The sequence below is a fragment of the Dreissena polymorpha genome, chromosome 4 (assembly GCF_020536995.1).
Source record: "Dreissena polymorpha isolate Duluth1 chromosome 4, UMN_Dpol_1.0, whole genome shotgun sequence".
Taxonomy (NCBI): Eukaryota; Metazoa; Mollusca; class Bivalvia; order Myida; family Dreissenidae; genus Dreissena; species Dreissena polymorpha.
In genome coordinates, this window is record NC_068358.1 from 65,316,454 (window position 1) to 65,340,262 (window position 23,809).

Sequence of the window (23,809 nt, forward strand, 5' to 3'; positions counted from 1 at the left end):
TATATCGCGTTGTCCAATATGTCGCGAATCGGCTATGGCTCCCAAAAATCTGACGAGCATAATCCTTAAATAAAATGTTTTTATCTGAGAATTTGATGCATTAAAATCCGTTTCAAGCAAGTATTTTTCCATTTTTTTCACCAACTTTAATCCAATAGTCATAATCCAGTTTTGACCAGATTGTTTGCTTACATTGTACATCACATTAACACCTGTGTACTGCGATAAACAAAAGAGTGTACTGCGATAAACAAAAAACCCATTTGTCAAACATGACAGGTCATTTCGGGTGTTACAATTCTCTATTGAATTTGCTTTGAACTGCCGAAACGCACCAGTGCACACATGAAGGTGTACACAATTATAACAGTAAATGTCACTAGTCAATACTGACCTATCTCAACAATCTGTGTGCGTTAGATACAGTATACAATATAGATCAGTTAGTCACAATGCTCTACTATTAAACCCCATGCTGTGCATGCTTTTCATGAGAAATGAATGACGTCATTTTGTACATGGGTCTAATTTGTGCATGCTTTCTTGAACAATAAAACTCGGCAATGTTTTTCGGATTACAAATTTAATTATACGCATTTGAAAATACTCACATGGAATAATGTTTTGTGTTATACCAATTACATATGGATATAACACAAACTTGAATAAGGTTGGTAAATAGCGTGTTTTGAGATTGCATAATGATGCTAATGTATACATATACATGCATACATAAACTGACAATTTATATCGTGCGCCGGATATATCACGGTCGCGATCTTTGGACCCCTTCAACCGCGATATATTGGAGTTGCAGTGTATTATTATTATTGATACCAAATTATGCGACTATCGACTGCTAACTCATGGATATTGTGCGTATTTATTGACCTGGCGTGGCGGAATTAACCTCTGACTTATGCAAATAATAGTTATCACAAAATGTCACAAAATGTGACCAAACCAGAAAGGTATTTATACATTTTCAATCCCGTAATCGTTTGGTAACTGTTTGGTTATCTTGGGAATTTCCTACACAGTAATGCGCTGGACCATGATACTCCGCCCCGCATGGTCAATAAATACTCACAATATGCTTGATAATTTTAATTTAAAAAAAGTAACATTGAATCTTTTTCAAATTGGTATATAATCTGTTTCAATGCTTTAAATACTTGAAACTTCTCTGTTTTATTTTTTAAAATTTTGATATTTTTATTCATTTTGTCCTCAATTAAAAAAGAGATTTTAAACATTTATTATGAATAAATCTGAAGGAAAAGCTGCTCAAGAGACGAGTGCTTTAATTGGCTGTTCAGAAAATTGTACGTTGAAGTACAAACATGTACGTCGACGTACAAATTGTACTTCGACGTACAAATATATACTTCGAAGTGCATTTCATATTTGTACGTCGAAGTACAATTTTTGTACGTCGACGTACATATTGTACGTCGACGTACATTTCTCTTTTTACCTGGTAGGTCTTGTTGACTTTCGACCCAAATGGTATGCCATATAGATACCTTATTTCCACACCTTGCTAGGGATTGCACAGGGGATGGGTGAGGTCAAGGGTTAGGTCACTGTTAATAAATATAAACAAAATATGTCTGGGTAATTACTCAAAAATTTAAGTGGCTGCATCCCTTTGTCCTGCAAGCATCTTTCTATTCTAAAATGTTACTTTAAAACACTTATTTATGTTTTTGTTACAGAAACTCCAATATGAGAAGGAAGATGTACAGGGGACTCTAGCAGAGTTAAATGGGAAGTTTATTAGGTATAATGTGCAATCACTTTGGAAATAAAACTTTAATTGATAAATAAAAAATATTATTTGAATATTAACATTTGAACTTAAACAAACAGCTGAATTGTTTGCATGCACTAAACATTTTCTCTGATGCACATTATATTTGTTAGTTATTATAAACCAAGGGGGTAAATTAAAAGGATACATCAGTCACCTTTGGGACAAATTTTGATATCTGTGTTGGGGAGTGCACAAGTGATTCGCTGCTGTCAGTTATTGTTCAAGACTGCCGAGACAGACAATGCTGATTGGTATGCCGTAATTACTAAGTTTTCTGACACTTATAACTTATTATTTGTTTTGTGTCCAAAAATATAGATACGAAAAAAAAACAAAAAAAACAGGTGTCCAAAAATTTAGAGAAAAAAATTAAGGCGTCCCAAAATTATAATTATATTGAAGTAAAAGCAATAAATAAATGTACAATTATTTTATTGTGATTTACTCTTCTTTTTTTGCTTTAAAAATATAAATACAACTTCACAGCTTTGCTAAGTCTTGCCCGAAATAATATAGAACAAAAAGGTACAAACATAAAATATTCTGCTTTTTAAATAGGACAAAATTGTTTCAAATGCTGTTGGGGGAATCCATTGTTGTGTACCAGAAGCATGGTTTTTTACCCAATTATGCAAATGTAATGGTCCATTGCCCTCTGGCATGCATCTGCCAGGTTTTATGACCTATTCCGGTTGTAAAAAAAGATGATCCAAGTGTAACAAGATAAGCAATCAAAGCGCTGTAGTCGCTGAAGGCCTGGGGCTAGGTTTAGTGTGACGTAAAATGCATTTAGGATGTTTTGTCAGAATTTCTCCCTTTGTCCGAATTTATACGGATTGACCCTAGCGGTTGAGTGCAGAAGCTCAGAGACTGCAAGAAAAGACAATAGTTGTGTATATACTACAGTGTACATAGACGGTGGAGGACAACACGATACTGGTTGTGGGAAAGATAACCTTTTGTTCAACTCTACAGATCTGGTAGAGGTTCGTCTACATAGGCGGTGAAGATATACCGTAAAAACGCAGTCATAAGTCGAGATTTTTTACCTCCAAAATTTGATTAAAAAACCGGTATCGACTTATGAGGTGGTCCATGAAAAAAATAATGAAATTCCATGAAAAAAATAATGAAATTCGATGAAGTATTGATCCCCGCGGCAATAGTTGTTGTTGTTGTATTAAAAAAAAACCGTTGATTTACGACTAACAAAACGTCGTATTTTTACTGATACTTACCAATTAATATAATCACAGTTAGCAATTGCTCTTGTTTTTATTTTGATAATTTAATCCAAAGTCTTCATGTAAGCAGGTGTTGTTTTTTTACTGTTCATGTTAACAAAGAATCAAGGACATCATTTAAAGTATCGCGAAAATTCGCAATATGTGTGAATCGACAGTTTGACGTCATCAAAGGAAAGCCGTTTCCTGTCAAGAAGCCATAAAGAACACCTTTCTCGCCGACAAAATTGGATTCCTTTGTTTAGAGAAGCGATATGCTTAACCAATCGCGTGTTTACAACTCGCTTGCAATCGTCCCATTATGCTTGAGCACGTGTATAGCTCCGCCTTTGAAACTGTTTCAGAGAAAAAGGTGGAGTTAGCGGTCTTTTGGGTATGTCAATAATTATTATAAAAACACGTTTTACCGAGACACTAATCAATTGTTTTGACAGTCAGATTAAAAGTGCAAAGATTGGATTACAGTGATAATATTGTTTCATCGGATTAAAAGCGGAAAATAGTTAGTGGATAATTACTAGCGTGGATTATTAAGTGCAACAATTTATTAATTAGATAAACAAAAACACAACTGGACTTACGATAAATCTTTGAAAATGCCTGGCAAACGCAAACGCCAGGCTTATGACAGTGCATTTAAAATACGCGTGATAGAATTTGCGGAGAATTTAAAGAACAACAGTGCTGCTGAACGTGAGTTTGGTATAAGATCGTTTTGTTTAAAGTTTTCTTTGTGGTTGATTATGCTTTGCTTGTCTATATTGAAAAATATTATTTTCCATTTCCACAATAAATCGTATTGAATATATTAAACGAAATTTAGAATACATGTGTTGGCTTTGCCTACGTTCAACAGTTCCACAGTGACGTCAAGTGCAATGTATAGAATACTACCGCAACTTCATGTATATTTAAAATGGCGTCCGTTTATAAAATTCGTAAACAGAAAATTTCTGACTCGACTTATGAAGCTAACATACTCAAAATCTCCAATTTTGGTACCAAAGTATACCCCCCGACTTATGAGCCGGGTAGACTTATGACTGCGTTTTTACGGTACAACAACAACATGGCCACACACAAAATGTTATTGTTGGCGTCAAATAAATACCTTTCAATAGCCTAAAATAGTTTTCTATTACATAATTAACAGATCAGGAAAATACTCATACTTCCTTTGTAATGTGTATACAAAAGAAAATCCACTTAAGCCCAAGTCTCACTTTTGCTGGTAGAGCACTGGTCCATCCCGGTTTGCTAATGCTGGTCGACCGGCGAGGACCGGGATGATTCGTAGGCATTTTTTAATGCAGTCACACTATTTCCCGGTGCCGCCCCGGTTGAAGCCAGTCAACAGCCCGGCAGAGTCCCGGACTGGCTACGGTTTATCCTGGTCAAGCCCTGGCAGAGCCCAGGTTGTCGCCGGTAGTGCCCCGGTGAAAGCCGGCAGCGTCCCAGCATAGCACGGTTGTCGCCGGTAGTGCCCGGTGAAAGACGGCGGCGTCCCGGCAGAGCTCCGGTATACCGTAACACCGCCGGCACTCAACGTTACTATACCGGCATCAGACCCCGGCAGAGCAACGGCAACGCCCTGGTTTCACCCCGGTCGTCTCCGGTAATGCCCAGGCGGAGCCCCGGTGAATGCCGGTGGCATTCCAGCAGAGCGCCGGTTTTCTTATGTACCGGAGCTATACCGCGACTCTAACGGCATTCATTAAAATGAAAGAAAAGGAAAATTGTATGAAAAAGTTAACGCTTTCTGCGCAGATTGAGGGTGTTGACATGATGATTTTCTCTTCTTTCTTTGCATATTTCTTAGTATTGTGGTATTCTGCATTGATCATTAAAGTTTAAATACAATTCACCGTACAATAATTATTTTTTTACATTTTCAGTTTTGAACCCCCCAAATTTGTTTGTCTCCATTTTTTGTGAACCATTTATTTACAAAATTCACTCTCATTCATCCAAATGTTAAACAAACAACACTTTTTTAGTATGTTTTAATAGATAAATACATAATATATACAAATATGATAGTTTATAACATGTGACAAAAGGAATAAAGAAAAAATTAACAAACAAGTGATGTCATCATCCTTCGAAAACGAGAAAAATTGCAATCTCTAGTCACGAGTCTTTTTTTAAATAAATTGTCCAAAAAAAACATGGGAAAAGGAAATTACAATCTTCGAACATAGAAATCATCTACAATGTATGCTTGAATGAAAAATAAAGAAAACAAGAGCTGTCAGAGGACAGCGCGCTTGACTATTTGAATGCTTGACAGTATAACATAAGCCATCATGGGAAAATTGTTAAAATTATTAAATAAGGTCAAGGTAATAGTTCAGGTATATTTTCAACAATCTATTGAACATTTGTAAAGACATAAAACAAACTAATAAGATTTTTTTTAAGTTTGATAGCAATAGCTTGGGTGGGATGTTTGGACTGTCTTTCAAAAATAAAGTAAATAAATATTTGTTTTGTTTTTTTTAACCATGTTTCAAAGAAAAAAATATTCTTTTGGGGTTTTTGGGTTGGGTAGGGGGGGGGGGGTTTGAGCGGGGGTATAATGTGGGTGTGGTCATTTATTAGACAATCTTTCAAAAATAAAAAAGGAAAAACAAAAATTGGGGCGTGGGGGTGCAGGGATTCTGGTTTGGGGCGTGGGGTATTGTTTTGTTTGGGTGGAGTCCATTGTGGTATTCAGGTGAGTGTTGTATTGTCAAATTATGAATAAAATCTTATCATACATAAAGAAGTTATGGCAATTTAACTAAAATTTATTCTTGTGACCTTGAGAGTCAAGGTCATTCAAAGGTCAAGGTCAAATTTAACTTGCCAGGTACAGTACCCTCATGGTAGTAAGAAAATATTTGAAGTTTGAAAGCAATAGCTTTGATACTTTAGAAGTCAAGTGGATCTAAACACAAAATTTAAGAAAATATTCAGTTACTAAGACAAAAAAGGGCCATAATTCTTACAAAATGCTTGATACAGTTGTCTGCTCTTGTTTATAGATTGGGGTCATGTTGGTAAAGAAGTTTGCAAAATATGAAAGCAATATGTCAAGGGACATTGAAAATATTTGAGGTGGTAAGCAAACTTTAACATAGATTTATCAATAATATGCATATTCTAAATGGAAAAAGAGCCATAATTCTTACAAAATGCTTGATACAGTTGTCTGCTCTTGTTTATAGATTGGGGTCATGTTGGTAAAGAAGTTTGCAAAATATGAAAGCAATATGTCAAGGGACATTGAAAATATTTGAGGTGGTACGCAAACTTTAACATAGATTTATCAATAATATGCATATTCTTAGTGAAAAAAGGGCCATAATTCTTACAAAATGCTTGATACAGTTGTCTGCTCTTGTTTAAAGGTTGGGGTCATGTTGGTAAAGAAGTATGCAAAATAATAAAGCAATATGTCAAGGGACATAGGAAATATTTGGGGGTGGTACGCAAACTTTAACATTAAGAATATGCATATTCTAAGTGAACAAAGGGCCATAATTCTTACAAAATGCTTGATACAGTTGTCTGCACTTGTTTATAGGTTGGGGTCATGTTGGTAAAGAAGTTTGCAAAATATTAAAGCAATATGTCAAGGGACATAGGAAATATCTGGGGTGGTACGCAAACTTTAACATTAATAATATGCATATTCTAAGTGAACAAAGGGCCATAATTCTTACAAAAAGCTTGATACAGTTGCCTGCTCTTGTTTATAGGTTTGGGTCATGTTGGTAAAGAAGTTTGCAAAATATTTAAGCAATATGTCAAGGCACATAGGAAATATTTGGGGTGGTAGGCAAACTTTTAACATTTGCACGCTCATGCTCACGCCGACGCCGGGGTGAGTAGGATAGCTCCATTATATATATTTCATATATAATAGTTGAGCTTAAAATGGGGGTCACCAGTGGAAACGAAAAGTTCCCGCTTTACAATCAAGGTTCCCCCCTTTTCCAGAAACGCCATACTGAATTTGAGATTTTTATATGTGAGCATATAAAGATGAGCTAAATGTTCAAAAATTATTATAAATAGATAAAAAAGAGGAAAAGCTTATAATAAACTCATAAACATATAAACATACATACATCTCATATATCATGTGTGAGATGGAACCTACTCAGTGCAGTAAGATTTGCTAACCTAGTTTGAAATTGCACGTGAAATGCGTTCTTCTATAAATAAGACTTGAAAATGTTACAGGGAAATAAGAACATTAATAATTAAGTAACAAGGCACATTTAATCATTCTACAAACACGTTTAAAGGAAAATAGATTTATCAATTTATCAATGACTAGTGATACTAGTGATATTAAACATTAAACTTATTATGACAAACAAAACAAATACATAATTGTCATGGTAGTTCTTTGAAGAACTTCGACAGGTTGGAATAAGTGTCTCTAAAAGACGCTTGACATTGGTGACCCTGGGCTGACCTTCAGAGTTATTCATTATGAAAATGTTCTTGAGACAATCGCGTTCAAAGATCATTTTAATATGCATAAGGTTGAGTCCAGAGCCAGCTATAATATTTATGTTGTTGCAGCATTGAACACATGACTGTTAACAAGAACACTCAATGACTGCAAGTTCCTAGCTTTTTATACGCCCGTATAAAATACGGGACGTATTATGTGAAACCCCTTGGCGGGCGGCGGGCGGGCGGCGGGCGGGCGGCGGGCGGAAGGCATCACTTTGTCCGGACTCTAATTCAAATTGTATTCATCCGATCTTCACCAAACTTGGTCAGCAGTTGCATCTAGTTGATATCTAGGCCAAGTTCGAATATGGGTCATGCCGGGTCAAAAACTAGGTCATAGGGTCAATAAGTGCATTTTCAAAGGGGCCACTTTGTCCGGACTCTATTTCAAATTGTATTCATCCGATCTTCACCAAACTTGGTCAGCAGTTGCATCTAGTTGATATCTAGGCCAAGTTCGAATATGGGTCATGCCGGGTCAAAAACTAGGTCATAGGGTCAATAAGTGCATTTTCAAAGGGGCCACTTTGTCCGGACTCTATTTCAAATTGTATTCATCCGATCTTCACCAAACTTGGTCAGCAGTTGCATCTAGTTGATATCTAGGCCAAGTTCGAATATGGGTCATGCCGGGTCAAAAACTAGGTCATAGGGTCAATAAGTGCATTTTCAAAGGGGCCACTTTGTCCGGACTCTATTTCAAATTGTATTCATCCGATCTTCACCAAACTTGGTCAGCAGTTGCATCTAGTTGATATCTAGGCCAAGTTCGAATATGGGTCATGCCGGGTCAAAAACTAGGTCATAGGGTCAATAAGTGCATTTTCAAAGGGGCCACTTTGTCCGGACTCTATTTCAAATTGTATTCATCCGATCTTCACCAAACTTGGTCAGCAGTTGCATCTAGTTGATATATAGGCCAAGTTCGAATATGGGTCATGCCGGGTCAAAAACTAGGTCATAGGGTCAATTAGTGCATTTTCAACGGCGCCACTTTGTCCGGACTCTAATTCAAATTGTATTCATCCGATCTTCACCAAATTTGGTCAGAAGTTGTGTCTAGATGATATGTAGGTCAAGTTCAAATATGGGTCATGCCGGGTCAAAAACTAGGTCACGAGGTTACTTAGTGCATTTCAAGCATTTAGCATGGTGTCCGCTCTCTAATTGAAGTAGTTTTCATCTGATCTTCACCTAATTTGGTCAGAAGTTGTGTCTAGATGATATGTAGGTCAAGTTTGAACATGGGTCATGCCGGGTCAAAAACGAGGTCACATAGTGCATTTCAAGCATTAAGCATGTTGTCCGCTCTTTAATTGAAGTAGTTTTCATCTGATCTTCACCAAATTTAGTCAGATGTTACATCTAAGTGATATCTAGGTCAAGTTCAAATATGGGTCATGCCGGGTCAATAACTAGGTCTTGAGGACACTTTCAAGCATTGAGCATGGTGTCCAAAACCCTCGAACGGGCGTATCTTGTGACAGTTTGGCACTCTTGTTTATGGGTTGCATTTGAGTCCATAATCTGTCTGGTTTCATTTTCCTCCTGCACAGGTAATCAGCATACAATGTATCACTGAAAAGATAACACCATTGTTCAGACATTCCCAAAAGTATTTTACGTCCACAGGACATCCGGTCCGGTAGTCTTAGATAACTTGCAGGACCGGACTGGGATTCATAGGACCGAAACATCAATGTACAAACATATATATCGTATTTATATATTTGCAAAGTTAAGTGTTATGTCGTTCGGCAACAATTCAGATGCTCCATTAATACTTAGTGTTGGTTGTTTTCCTAAGTCGATAAGTTGTATTGTTACATATTTGTTTTCTAAATTCCAGGGGTGTCAATAGACCCATAATTTGAAATCCGGAAAATTAAGCTAGGGGTCTAGGACCGCAGAACCCCAACGGGGATTAAGGGCTGAGTCCCTATGGGGGACACCCCCGTGACCTAGCTTATTGTACTTTTTTGTAGTATTTCTAGTTGTAATTTCTGGTGACTACAATGCGAAATATTATAAACCATACCATCCGTATCACTGCATGTGTATCGTCATTCTATAAAAATGTTATAAAGAACGTCGAAAATAAATTAAAATTGACGAATCATACTGTATCCGAATACAACAGTTCGAAAACATGTACATGTTTTGCACATATAATAAAATGTGCTTTATACATATCGTTTGAATGTAGAAAATGTAAACGAGTAACCCAGCAAATATGTAATCAATATATAATTCGGTTAACATATTGCTTTACAATATGCTACTGCAGTGCTTAACATTGCTATAAATCGATCACTTAAAATTTCAAGATGGCGGACATCAGCAGCATTTCGCAGAATCGTAAGATTTTTCGGAAAGTAGCGAAGAGGTTTCGTCAGTTACCGTTCATTCTTTGCCAGCCGCTAACCAATTAGAAATCGATAAATAAAAGACCGGATAAAATTGGTACCAAGCGCAAATTTCCGGAATGCCCAGGAATATTCGTTCTCAAATGATCGCACACTGGAACGAATTCTATAAAATAAATCAACTTTTCTTCTTGAATTATTTCCCGGACATTCGGACCGGCAACATGGCATTTTCAATCAGACCTGTCTTTAAAACGTCGGTCAGGTCCGACGGTCTGACACTTTTGGGAATGTCTGATTGTTCCTTTGAAGTTGATATTTGACTAGTACATGTAGTAATATTCAGGCAGGTTCATAAGAACTTCAATAAGTTTCAGTCGAAGAAAATTATGCATAATTGCAAATTGTGTATGAATAATTTTAACCATTTTTATTTATTAAAATAAAAATATTTGGTCTTTTCTTATTTATTTGGCTTCAATAAGCCTTCTCAAAGTTGTTTCAATAAATTGACAACATTTTCTTCATGTTTTTAACAAAACAATCATATACAGATACACAAGCACTTGTATAGGAGTAAGAACTGACATTGGTGTTTCATGAGAAGTCATCGTTTTTATTTATTCAGACATTCACGACATAGCATGTCATTACTAGTATTTTATATGATACACCCTTTTAAACTGGATTAATAAGTAAGTGTAAACACCACATATATACATTCTTCATCCAAATGTTAATACCAAATACATACTGGATATGAAACTAACTATTAATGTTACATTTTATTTATTACTTAAAACATTGGTTCTACATTAACTATCACATAAATCAGTGAAATACCTACTTTGTTTCCATCTTATAAGCCTGTCTGCTATAAAGGAGATGGTTGAAACTTGATGAATGGTCCTTCCCGCATGTATTTCCATTTTCTTTAAGTTCAATTGATCATCGGAACATACAGTGTTGACAAAAAGTAATTAACCGTTCCTGGACCACCAATGTTGTTGATCATTGCTGAAATGTTAATAAATATGCAGCATTTTCATTTGGATAACCATAATACATACACACAAGTAGCAGTCAGCGGCATATCATTTTCAGAATAGTAATTTTAGTATTTGAGACATAATATACTTTTTTGTTGTTTGTTTGAGGAAAACATCATTACTTGGTCATAAAATTCAAATATGCTGTCCTTGATTTCCGTGCATTTACAACACAACTTTTTCCTTACATGGCATATTTTCTTTTTCAAAATGAAAGCAAATATGAGCCTGATTATGTTGTGGTAAAAATCACTGACAGGGTGCACTTTTCCTACAAAATCAACTTTACTCCAATTATGAATAATGAAACTGTTATACTTGAAAAAAAAATGCATAATCTATGTACCTTCCTGTTCCGAGCTTTGTGTTGATAGCAAAACAAGGCATTCCTTTCTTGAAAAGTTGAAGACTCTTCTTTACGTGATGGGTTTTGCCGTACAATAACCCGTTCACATGTTTTCTTCATAAATATCAACACTGCCATGCATTAGTTGACGTTTATCATTAACTCCAGTCACATTAATATGAACAATAATAACACTTTTATTAATCTTTCTCTTTCAATATAGCAAATTGCTTTATCTTTCAACGACCCAATCTGTCAGGTACAATGTCGGCCATATTTGTTGTCATTGTATTTAACTTGCGGATCCTACATTTAGTATTTCATAGCGTATTATAGAATATTCGTAGTTTTCCGCACATTACCGGATAACGTTCAGAGTGACGGATATGTACGAAAGAGGCAATATTGCACGAAGTTCATTAGAGTGCTAATACCTTTAAAAAATGTATCAGAAAAAATTCTTCTTACTGTCTCCGTAGACACTCGTATATTTTCGGCCTAGACCGTCAAGTGAGGAACTTATTCTCGCATGAATTTGCAAACAACAATAAAAACTATGTCGTACCCAATGCTTAGCAATTTTGCTTCAATAATATTTGTTTACACATTTTATGTCACTGTCATGTTATATAGTGATGTTCTGTATTTACAATGCGGGTTATTGAGATCTGCGAAGAACTTCTTTGCAGGGACCTGTTTGTTTGTATAGGTCCCTCTTCTTTGATTGCGCATGAATGACCGCCAAGTGGTAAATCGGACTTTTGGGAATTCATTCATTCGTGGATGTTTTGGCAGCCAGCCAATTCTGACTGTCTCAGATATTTGTGTCATTACTATGGCCTTAGGGCTTCGCCCCAGGCCAAAAATAGGAGCAAAATCTGGGAAATAGCGCTGTAAAATATACTGTCTGAAAATTAAGAAACATTAATTATGGATGAAAACCTGTATGTCTGAAAATTAAGAGTAATGAAAAATAATTATTTTTGCTAACTAAGAGGGTGTCCGAAAACTTAGAGTGTCGAAAAACTTGCAGTAATTACGGTATGTAGTTTTTCACTGCTGTCTGTTTATAAATCTAGACTGCAGAGCCAGACAACGCTGTTTGGTATACGAAGTTTTTCACTATTGTCTGTTAAATTTATTGATCTAGACTTCAGAGCCAGACTGAGCAGTTTGGTATCTGTAGTGGTTCCCTGCTTGATGAGCCAGAGGTTGTTGATGCAGGTAGTAGACTACTGCCCAGGATACCCTTTAGCACCCCTTTGCACAGGCACTCCATCTGCATGGAACTCAAGGACAAAGTAAGCATTCCACATTTCTTTTTTATTAGTTTCTTTAAATAAAAGTGTGTTTTTTTCTCACCATCTACTGGCGAATTCTCACCAACTACTGGCTAGAAATCCCCTAAACTTAATAACAATATTAATTATGAAATGGAGGGGTGAATACTATTAAGTTAACAATTAACTTGTTCTCTAAAAAGTGAAAACTTTGAACTTTTTCTACTCATCTAAATTTTTCTTCAGTTTCTTTAACAATTCTATAAGCATCATAAAAGAATCTCTATTGACATATTGTACTTCCCGCAGGAGCGGCTGGTCCCTTTTTTCATCCACAAACACAAGTGGTGGTCATTTTGATTACAAAATTCCTTTGATTGACTTACTTTTGATTCAAAGGTTAACAGACACTAAAAACTCAACTGGAGTGTTAAACCATTTACGCACTTTAATGAAAGCCCTTAAGGCAGTTGTTGAATCTAAGACACAACTCATTTTTCAAAATTATCTTATAGCTTTTTAAATCGCAAGTTTGAAACGATTACAACCCATTCAAATTTATAAAGAGTTTGCTTAACGCACAGGTCGAAATGTGTGTGCACTGTTTATCATCAATTTTATGTTATAGAGATAACTTAAACAAAATAACAACAGCATGTCTCTTTTTTTAGACATTCTCAAAGCATTTAAAATATGATGAAAATGGTATAATGAGAACCAGTTAATATAAAATAAAATTTGCAATCACCATCGTATTAACCCTTTACCACTTAGAAACGTATTTTGACACATTTGTAGTCCCATAGAAAGTTACATCTAATGTAAGACCTCTCTTACTAGATTCAAGTTTTAAACCTAAGATACTGATGAGCAGCAAACAGCATAAAACCTGAACAGACTGAGTTACTTGCAGGCTGTTCTTGTTTTATGCTGTTTGCACATGGCCATTTTCACTTTGCTTCTGAGTGGTAAAGGGTTAAATGAATATTGTGGGAATATCAAATACCTATCACACTAAGAATATAATTTCATGATTGAATCCCCTTTTCACAACTTTTTTTGACACCATATACAATTTAAAATAAATAGTAAGATAATTCATGAAAATAAAAAATAAATAAATTTGCAAGCAGTACTTTTTACTCATGAATTAGGTAGTCATACAGACAGCGCTGTTTACCCGTACTTTGTTGTTTATGCATTACTTGTTACCCAAGTAGTTCACATGGTGTCAACCAGTCTCTGACCTTAACATCGGTATAAAACACTCAAGCGTTTTTTTTGCGTAGCTGTTTTACCCAGCTTGTCACCTTAAATGACCTCAACATAACGCCAGTAGGCATGAATTAATACTTTCTTATATTTTATAGGCTGATTCGAGAGAAATCCCCTAAAATCGCTGTGTCTGTGCACATCGTAAAGGATGTTACACTGTTCAATTTACGGAATTCCGGACTACTCTCTGCATGTTCAAACGACACATACACACATATTGTGGCCCAGTTACAATTATGCCTTAAAACCCATCTCGCAGAATTTTAGGGTCTATACTCGGTCACTAAATTGTCAGGTTTGACAATCAATAAACACAGTTTTGCTTTCAAGATGAGAAAAAAAAACACTAGCAAAATAGTATAGTGTCAGTTTTAGAGGAAAATTGTTTAATTATCTAACCACAATGTTTGCCATACTTGGTCAGGACGTCTGAAAATCGTTACTGAACGCCTGAATAGGCTTCCCTTATTTGCCAGTTTGCTGTATTTGCATTTTTGAATTCAAATTCATATCGAAATGCATTGTGCTAAAATACACCTTTTACAACTCACAATTAGATTTAAAAATACCAGCGTCATGGGAAAATTGGTATTATGCCATATGCACCAATCATAGCTATAGCCCACCCAGCCTGCGCATGTCTCAGTCTTGTTAGGAGATACATAATGAGACTATGGTGACTATGCAACTAACAAGTGAAAAAACACACACAATTATTAAACTTTTGTTTTTCAATTTAATAATGTAGAAACATAAATTGCAAACTTTATTTCAAAGTCAGCATGTTCGCCGAATATCTTTTTAAAAGATATGTTATATTATATTTAGTTGTTTTTTATATTCGGTTGTAGCGATTATAAAGCATTTTTGTTGTTGTCTATATTATACCTGTAGTTATTGGTGAACTTATGTTTAAAGTTTTATAAATTGGGAACTGTGAATATAATCAAACTTAACCATATACTATTGCATTGTTAGCACATGTTAATACAAGAGGTTGCCGCTATATGTTTAGAACAAAAGAACATTTTCCAGACATATCAAATTTAATCCCGCTGTAGTAGCAAGCACTATCAACAAGGTTACACAACAGACGTGGGAAAGTGTATTGAACTCTCCATATCCCTTGTTAATTAGCAGTAGTTTTATTTTTCCGCATCTATTAATAGCCTCTGATTATAAATGACCTGTGCTGAGCAAAAATACCACCTCATTAAGACGCAACAGATAGTGGACTATTTTTATCATTTATAAACATTCTCTTCCGCGATATGTATAATACAAACATTGTTTATTAATTCTTTTCTATATAAGCTCCGTTAAAAAATATTCCACTTAACACGATATTCACATTATGTTTCCATTTGTGAATAAATATCGTTGAAGAACTCAAACTTCTTGCATAAATTATTCGACTCTTTCTCGGCGCGGATGCGGCAGATGCGGCAGTAATCAGGTTTATCGAAGTTAGGAAAACTTGCTTGAAACGCGTGGTACTAACCTTAGTTGTTCGCAAGCAAACAAATAAAAATACTAACCAAGATTTGTATTGGGTAATGTTACATACTGGGCCGATGTTTAACTGTTTTTGTTGTTTTTTTCAATGCAGATACGCATCTTATCTGGAGCTCTGATTAAGATTTACTGGGGTACTTTTAAGTAGTACCTGCACAAACAACGACCAATTGAAACAACAACAATTGCTACTTGTTTTAATACTCTTAAGTACATTACCATGTACCTAGGGTACAGAATATATACAAAAAACTACACTTGAGTAAGGCCTGGGTCCTTTCAGTGTAAATGATGGACTATTTTAATTATGTAAAGGATACTCTTCTGTGGAACTCTTTATATGCACATATTCAGGTTGAGTGTAAACTATTGTATCTCAAACAAAATACTGAACAGTTAAAGCAGTTTTCCTTCAATCCTTGATTTTTAGCTTGGCTGTTTTCGGAGAAAACCTGAGGTATTGTCATAGCCGGCTCGTTGTGTCGTGTCGTCAACCGTCCGCGTCATGCTAAAACCTTAACATTTTGTCAAGGTTTTGAACATTGGCTATAAAATCAAAGTGCTTCCACCTACTACTTTGAAACTTCATATGTAGCTGCACCTTGATGAGTTCTACACACCACCCATATTTGATTCACTAGGTCAAAGGTCAAGGTCACTGTGACCTCTAAAAAAAAATATAAAAAAATCTGACAAGCTTTCATTTATTAAAAAATTCACCCGCAGCCGTTATGTGATGCTCTTGTTTTAAACTATTTTATCTATAAAAAAAATACTAAACAGATAGAACAGTTTGCCTTCAATCCTCGATTTTTGGAGTGATTTGGTACATTAGTGCTCTGCATTCTGATTTTCAAAACACCACTACTAACCTAAGATGATCTTGCGAACAACAAAAAACTGTTTCCAAAAATTACTTCAATTTTGATGGTGCTACTATGCTAAAATTGTGTGTGTAAATTGCTTAAAAGCACACCTAGATGCAATTGCACAATTATTTAAATTAAAGTATATTAATAATTAAAACATTTAAAAAATTGTTTTTGTTGCATAGTCATGTTTCTTGTTAATGCTAATTTTGGAATATATAGTACAGATCCATTTGCATGGAACATACCTTGTTTTCTGCTGCATAGCTGGGGGAGGACAAGCACCTTCCCTCACCGCTGTGTGAGAAGCAGGAGGTGACACGCAACCCTCGGGAGGTCACACACAACCCTCTGGAAGTTCCCCTGTGCTCAGTCCTGCTGCCACCCTACATGTCTGCATGGAATGTGGACAGCTTTGGATCATCTTTAAATGATTATTCACTTGAACTTGTAAGTTGTGAAATTAACTATATCTTTAAATGCAGGTTATGTTTTTATTCCCATGCAAACAAAGTTTGACAGAGCTTAGTTTGGAGTCACTGTGTCCATAGGTTGTCTGTCTGTCAGTCTGTCTGCATAATATGTTGTTAGTTTGTGAAGCAAACTATTCCCTCATTTCTGTCAATTGATTAACTGGAAACTTGTATATGTTATCACCATAAAGTGCAGTTGTGCAAGACTTCTTTGGTATGCTAATCATACCAACATTTCAAAGTTATGTTCCCTTGAAATTAGCATTGTTCATGAACTTACTTAGTGGAGTCAGTTGGCTACAAGCAATTCAATTTAGACTTTATATGTGTTATCACCTTTTAGTGTAAATGTGCTAGACACAATTTTCACGTGCATTGATCAACTTAATCAAGACTAAAGTTCCCTTGAACGAAGAATTTTAAATGTACTTAAGTGGTGAAAGCAATTCGCTGCAAGCAATTAAATTTAGACTTTATATTTGTCATCACCATTAAGTGTACATGTGCTAGACACAATGTTCATGTGCAGTTATCCTTTTTGACGATGCTGGAACAGCAGCGTCTAAGGTTTGATAACCAGTAAAAAAAATCTTTACAATGGTGACCTATGTAAAAGACCGAGCCAGTCCAATTGAGATAACTCGATTTTTCAGTTACTTCCCTTGGCATTTGCCACTGAGTAGGAGATTGCTCGTTGATTTTCATTGATAACATTCTCCTAGCAGAGTTGTCGTTCGTGTTGATAAAGGTAAATATTAATAGAACAGCATATCCTGGAGAAACAGATTCAATAAGTTTATCAGAACGTTAATTTCAAATTAGTAATTTTACATCCATTTTAATTTTATGGACCAATGAAACAACTATATATTTTCTCTATTTTGTTTGATATTTGTTCTCGATTTAGTAAATAAATTGCGAATAAAAACATGTAAAATTAACTTTTTACGTGATCACAAAACTAAAGAATGCGAACAATTTCGAACCTGCAAATTGTAAACGCTGCACTGCTATGATATATATAGATAAAACAACATTTCTTTGCGTAATTGTCCGTCCCGCTAGCGCAGTGGAAAGGCCGTTCGCTTTTTCATCTTTACGACACCGGTTCGATTCCCGCTCCCTGCGCAATGTTATATTTTGTCTGTTTTGTGATCACCATTCCGGACAGGTGTTTTTTTCCGGATAATCTCATCCCCCCGCAGCATTTGACCATATAAAAAATTAAAAAGTACTTCAGTACAAAACAAATAGCTGGAAATTGCAGCTATCATTCAAAATTCGTCCCAACTGTCGTCAATCTAATCTTATTAGGTAGGACTGCTGGACACACTCCGGGTCCCAACATTATACAGCCTCAGCGCGGAGATAACTCATTACCTTGGAAAAACATAAATACACACACTGGGTGCAGCCTAGGCGCGTATAGACTCAAACAAGGCAACAAACTCAAGTGCGGGCACAATCATTTAAAATTTACATATTGAATACGATATTCTAACAGAAATTACACAACCACCTTAGTGTACATACCATGTTTGATATTTCGTTCGATCGTTAGATTTCAGCATATACATGTATAAGGTCATTTCGCTATTAGTTAACTTATCCATATGTTCGTGGGCGAACTCGGATAGTCAAGTGCTCATACGATTGAGCTCACATGGTCCGGCTATGTGCTCATACCTACTTTCGAGAATCATCATGAAGGTATTGCCATACTTAATGAACAAGAATGTGACCCGCCTCCCAGTTTCGCTCAATGGGTCAAGTTACCCACGGGTACTACTTCCCCGTACCCCTAAACTTTTTTTCGTACCAAAAATGTTTCGTACGCAAAATTTTTTCGTACCAATTTTTTTTTCGTACCCAAATTTTTTATCGTACCCAAATGTTCGTATCAACAAACACAATTGTGGTGATATAGATAAACTTAAATTGATGTTTTATATCCATCCTCTTCAAAAGCATCGTCACACCAGTACTGCCAGTACTTTGATTATTCTGAGCATGTGCCCTTGAACATAGTCATGGGCATGACTGCCATATATAGAGAATAACAGGTTACTGCAGATATATTACACAAAAGTAGGCCAGTAACCTGTTTTTCTGTTGTTCATACCTCTCTATTCCCATAAAAAAAAGTTGTTTATCATACCTCTCCTCCCATTTTTAAAAGCAATAATGGAAAGTAATTTTTATAGTAGATTCCAAGTAATATGAGCTACCTTCGAAGGTTGACTGATATAACAACTTCCTGTTTATGTGATATGAAACCATATATCAGGGAGCAATATACAAAAATGTATTAGGCAGATATCAATGCAGTGGTATGATTAAAAATGTTATAAGTTTGTGGAGGTAACTTCTTACTCATTTCTCAAGCTATTGAAATGAACTTGAAATATGTCATAACTATGAGGTGCAGATGCACAAAATTAATTAAATGGTAATTTTACTTCATCCTCTAACCTTGCCATGCACATAGCTACTGTGCTTGTTACAAAGCGTTTTGGGATAGTTTGAGTGACATTTGTGACTAAGTTTGACATGGTGTAATGGAGCCAAGCTTTCCATTGGTTGGTTGTTTTCTTGGTTGGTCTGTCCATATAAAGTGTTACAAGTTTGAGGAGCAGACTACTTCCATATTTCTCAAACAATTAAATGAAATTTGAACTATATTATTACCATGAAAAAATGAAGTGTAGATTTGCAAGACTCAATAATCAGCACAATGATCCATGCCTTAATGAAATGTTACAAGTTTGTGGAACAACTTTCTTCTACATGTCTCAAACTATTGAATTGAAACTTCAAAAATGTGATCACCATAAACTGTATGTGTGCTAGACCTTATTATTATCCCCCGCCATAGGCGGAGGGATATTGTTTTGGCGTTGTCCGTCCTTCTTTCCGTTCTTCCGTCTGTCCGTCTTTCCGTCCGTCCGGAGTCATATCTTGGAAGTGCTTTGGCGGATTTCATTGAAACTTGGTATGAGTATATATATGGATAAGAGGATGATGCACGCCAAATGGCATTGTACACCATCTGTTAATAACAGAGTTATGGCCCTTTGTATCTTGAAAAAATGCTTTTTGTTTGTGTCCGGAGCCTTATCTTGAAAGTGCTCTGACCGATTTCATTGAAACTTGGTATGAGTATATATATGGATAAGAGGATGATGCATGCCAAATGGCATTGTACACCATCTGTTAATAACGGAGTTATGGCCCTTTGTATCTTGAAAAAATGCTTTTTGGAGTGTCAAATATAACACTTTTGTGTCCAGAAGCATATTTGCGGGGGATATCAATTCAACGAATTTGCTTGTTTTCATTAGCATTGATCCACAAGTTCTTGAGTTATATGCCCTTGACAATTTTATGCACATAGAGTTTTTGTAGCAAACTACTTCTACATTTCTCAAGTTATTTAATTTATACTCCGAATATGTCATCACTATGAAGTGTAGATGAGCAAGAGATAATGTTCTGGCCAATCACACATGAATCACACATTCCTGAGGTATGTTCCCTGGAACTTTTGTTCTGCTTCAGAATCGCAGGAGCCTTAGTCCTGAGCCAAAAGATTTGTATCTAGAGTCGGGCTTTAATTACCTCAAAGACATGGAAAATGATGCTCTACAGAGAGAGGTCATTAAGCTGTACAGGTGAGTAACATACAGCTCATTAAATTGTACAGTTGGGTTATCAACAAGCAGGTAAAACTCATTAAGCTGTGCAGGTGAGTAACTAACATACAGATAGCTCATTTAATTGTACAGTTGGGTTATCAACAAGCAGGTAAAACTCAATAAGCTGTGCAGGTGAGTAACTAACATACAGATAGCTCATTGAATTGTACAGTTGGGTTATCAACAAGCAGGTAAAACTCATTAAGCTGTGCAGGTGAGTAACTAACATACAGATAGCTCATTGAATAGTACAGTTGGGTTATCAACATGCAGGTATAACTCATTAAGCTGTGCAGGTGAGTAATTAACATTCAGAGAGCTCATTAAATTGTACAGGTGGCTAATGAACACGTGGATACAGCTCTATAAGCTATACAGGTGGAATGGACATAGAGAATACAAAGATATCATATACAGAATACAGAGTTATCACTGTGCTGTTTATATTATTAACCAACATGTATAGAAGCCATACAGGTTGGTCACCAACATAGAGAGAGGCCATAAAGCTTTATGGGTTGGCATACAACATTGATAGGTCATTAAGCTTTACAGGTGGACAAGTAACATACAGAGAGGTCATTAAGCTGTCAAGGTTGATAAGAAACATACAGATAAATCATATAGCTGTCCAGGTTGATAAGTCACATACAGAGAGGTCATTAAGCTGTTCAGGTTGATTAGAAACATACAGATAAACCATTAAGCTGTCCAGGTTGATAAGAAACATACAGAAAGGTCATTAAGCTGTTCAGGTTGATAAGTAACAAACAGAGGGGCCATTCAGCTGTCTGGGTTGAAAAGTAACATTCAGAGAGCTCATTAAGCTGTCTAGGTTGATAAGTAACATACAGAGAGGTCATTAAGCTGTCTAGGTTGATAAGTAACATACAGAGAGGTCATTAAGCTGTTCAGGTTGATAAGTCACATACAGATAAACCATTAATCTGTCCAGGTTGATAAGTAACATACAGAGAGGTCATTTAGCTGTTCAGGTTGATTAGAAACATACAGATAAACCATTAAGCTGTCCAGGTTGATAAGAAACATACAGAAAGGTCATTAAGCTGTTCAGGTTGATAAGTAACATACAGAGGGGCCATGAAGCTATCAAGGTTGATAAATAACATACCGAGAGGCCATGAAGCTATCAAGGTTGATAAGTAACATACAGAAACGCCGTTAAGCTGTCCAGGTTGATAAGTAACATACCGAGAGGCCATTAAGCTATCAAGATTGATAAATAACATACAGAGAGGTCATTAAGAAGTTCAGGTTGATAAGTAACATACAGATAAACCATTAAGCTCTATAGGCTGTTGTACATTTGAGGTATTAATTTCTGTGTTGTAAGAATACTTCTGCAGAATCAAAAAAAGGTTGTGTCCACTTATTATGTAAAATTTAAAAATGCTGATTTTTTTTAATTGAATAGGTATTATTATAGAATAACCTCATCCAAATCTTTTGTCTGTTTGTCAAACAGTAATAGGTTTTGTTCCTTTTAATAATTTCTTGTTATTGGTTAAAGTTGTGCTCAAATGAAACTCCAGTTTGTTTTCATGTTATTAACCCATTTATGCCTAGCGTCTAGAAAAAAGGCCTTGGCAAACAGCGTAGACATAGATGAGACGCCGCATGATGTGGCGTCTCATCATGGTCTGCGCTGTTTGCTTAAAGGAATTTCTGTAAGAAATATTTCAAATATATAAATAAATATACTAGACATCCCTAATTTTGGAAATAAACTGATCCAATTTAGAAGGATGGGAGAGTCCACTAGGCATAAATGGGTTAATCTCTGAGTTGTTTTCTGCTAGTGGTTTATACTGGAATCTTTCAGAGAAATTGGTGATTCATTGTTCTGATATTGTTATATTTTTTCTGTGCATTTACTGATTTTTAATTAAGTTAAAAGATTGCCTGTATGGTGATTCAAAGATAGACACTTCCTTTTAGAGAGTGGTATTGATAGTTAAGGCTTTGTAGATTCCTCTATTGTGTATTGTGAGATTTTTAGGAAAAATCTGTACGATGATAGGATTCAATGTTACTTCTCATTAAATTTATTATTTTTTTATGGTGATTGATAATCCCTTTAAGATTATGCAGCTTGATTATGAAAGAATCTTTTTTAGTGCAGAACTGTATGTATTCACATGTGGAAGTGAATGGGACATAAGACCTGATAGCAGCTACATATTATAAGATGAATGAAGGACTTACTGAGTACAATAGACACAACTGTCCATGATCTGGATCCTTGCGACAAATCTCTATTTATTGAATTTTTTGTTAATATTTATACTGTCCTTTTCTTCTTGTGCGGAACATAACTGTTAAGTATTGGAAGGATTCAACTGAAACTTCATATCAACCAAGAGGACACTGAGGGCCATTGCAGAGTGCAAGGGCCATGACTCTTGTATGGAGCATAACATGAGTATTGAAGGGAATCTTACACAATCTTACATAATGATAATCAACGCAAAAAGGCAGTATGGAGTACTGATATCATTACTTCTTCTTTATTATAGCAGAATTATTGTTATAAGTTAATTTATGTGTTTTCCATAAATTAATTAAACTATAGGTTTCCCATAATATTAAGGTAAATATCACACTCTTGGGTAAAACCAATTCTTTTTGGGTCATTTGGGTTGGGGAATTTGGTAGCACATATTCAATGTGGTGTGTTTATATGATTGTTGTTTAAAAGTTGGCTCCCAGTGGCAGCTATTGGATTATCATAACAGTGAAGTGAGAAGTACAATTAATCTGATCAGTGGAGTTCCTATCAGGTAGACTCTGTGATTATTGTAGGAAATTAAGTGAATATCTGTGTGAAGATAATCAATCTTTGGCTAACATGTGCATGAATTGCTCAACTTCTGTTTTTCAGGTGATGTTCTAGCAAATTTCTTTTAAAAAAATATTATTTTTCCTTTTATTACTAAATAGACGATCATTTTTTCTAAAAAAGGAAACATATACATATAAGAGTGACAATGTTTTTTCAAAAAATATTTTGATAAGTAAAAGAACAATGCCACCAGATGTATTGGTCAGTTTTCCTTTTTTGCTACATTGAATTATTGTTTAAATCTTCTCAGAAATTGATTAAGAGATAAACAATTTCACAGAAATTTTCCTAATGAGAACCTTTAAGAAACTAGTCTTTTAATTGGGATGTAAAATAATTTTACTCAAATAGTCCTAAAGTGTCTATGTACTAATTGCATAAACATAATTTTGAAGTGGTTAAAATAATGGTCACCTGCCAAGGGGCAATTTACTCTCTGGTTAAATAGAAAGCCTGAAAAATCTTTACTCAGACAGCTAATCACATTTCAATATAAGTCATGTTCT

At 35.5% G+C, this 23,809-nt stretch overlaps 1 protein-coding gene and 1 long non-coding RNA gene across 2 annotated transcripts in view; both read left to right on the forward strand.

The window, feature by feature from the left end:
- LOC127878479 (uncharacterized) overlaps positions 1–23,809 on the forward strand; it is a 349,860-nt gene that overhangs the window by 128,674 nt on the left and 197,377 nt on the right. The window contains exons 11-14 of the mRNA XM_052425005.1: positions 1,719–1,783; positions 12,484–12,634; positions 16,540–16,722; positions 20,304–20,416. Coding sequence (XP_052280965.1) covers positions 1,719–1,783; positions 12,484–12,634; positions 16,540–16,722; positions 20,304–20,416 — 512 coding nt within the window. The remainder of the gene's footprint in view (positions 1–1,718; positions 1,784–12,483; positions 12,635–16,539; positions 16,723–20,303; positions 20,417–23,809) is intronic.
- On the forward strand, positions 7,771–8,690 carry LOC127876312 (uncharacterized). Its single transcript, XR_008047782.1, has 2 exons — positions 7,771–8,373; positions 8,530–8,690. It is a non-coding gene; the product is annotated as an uncharacterized LOC127876312 (long non-coding RNA).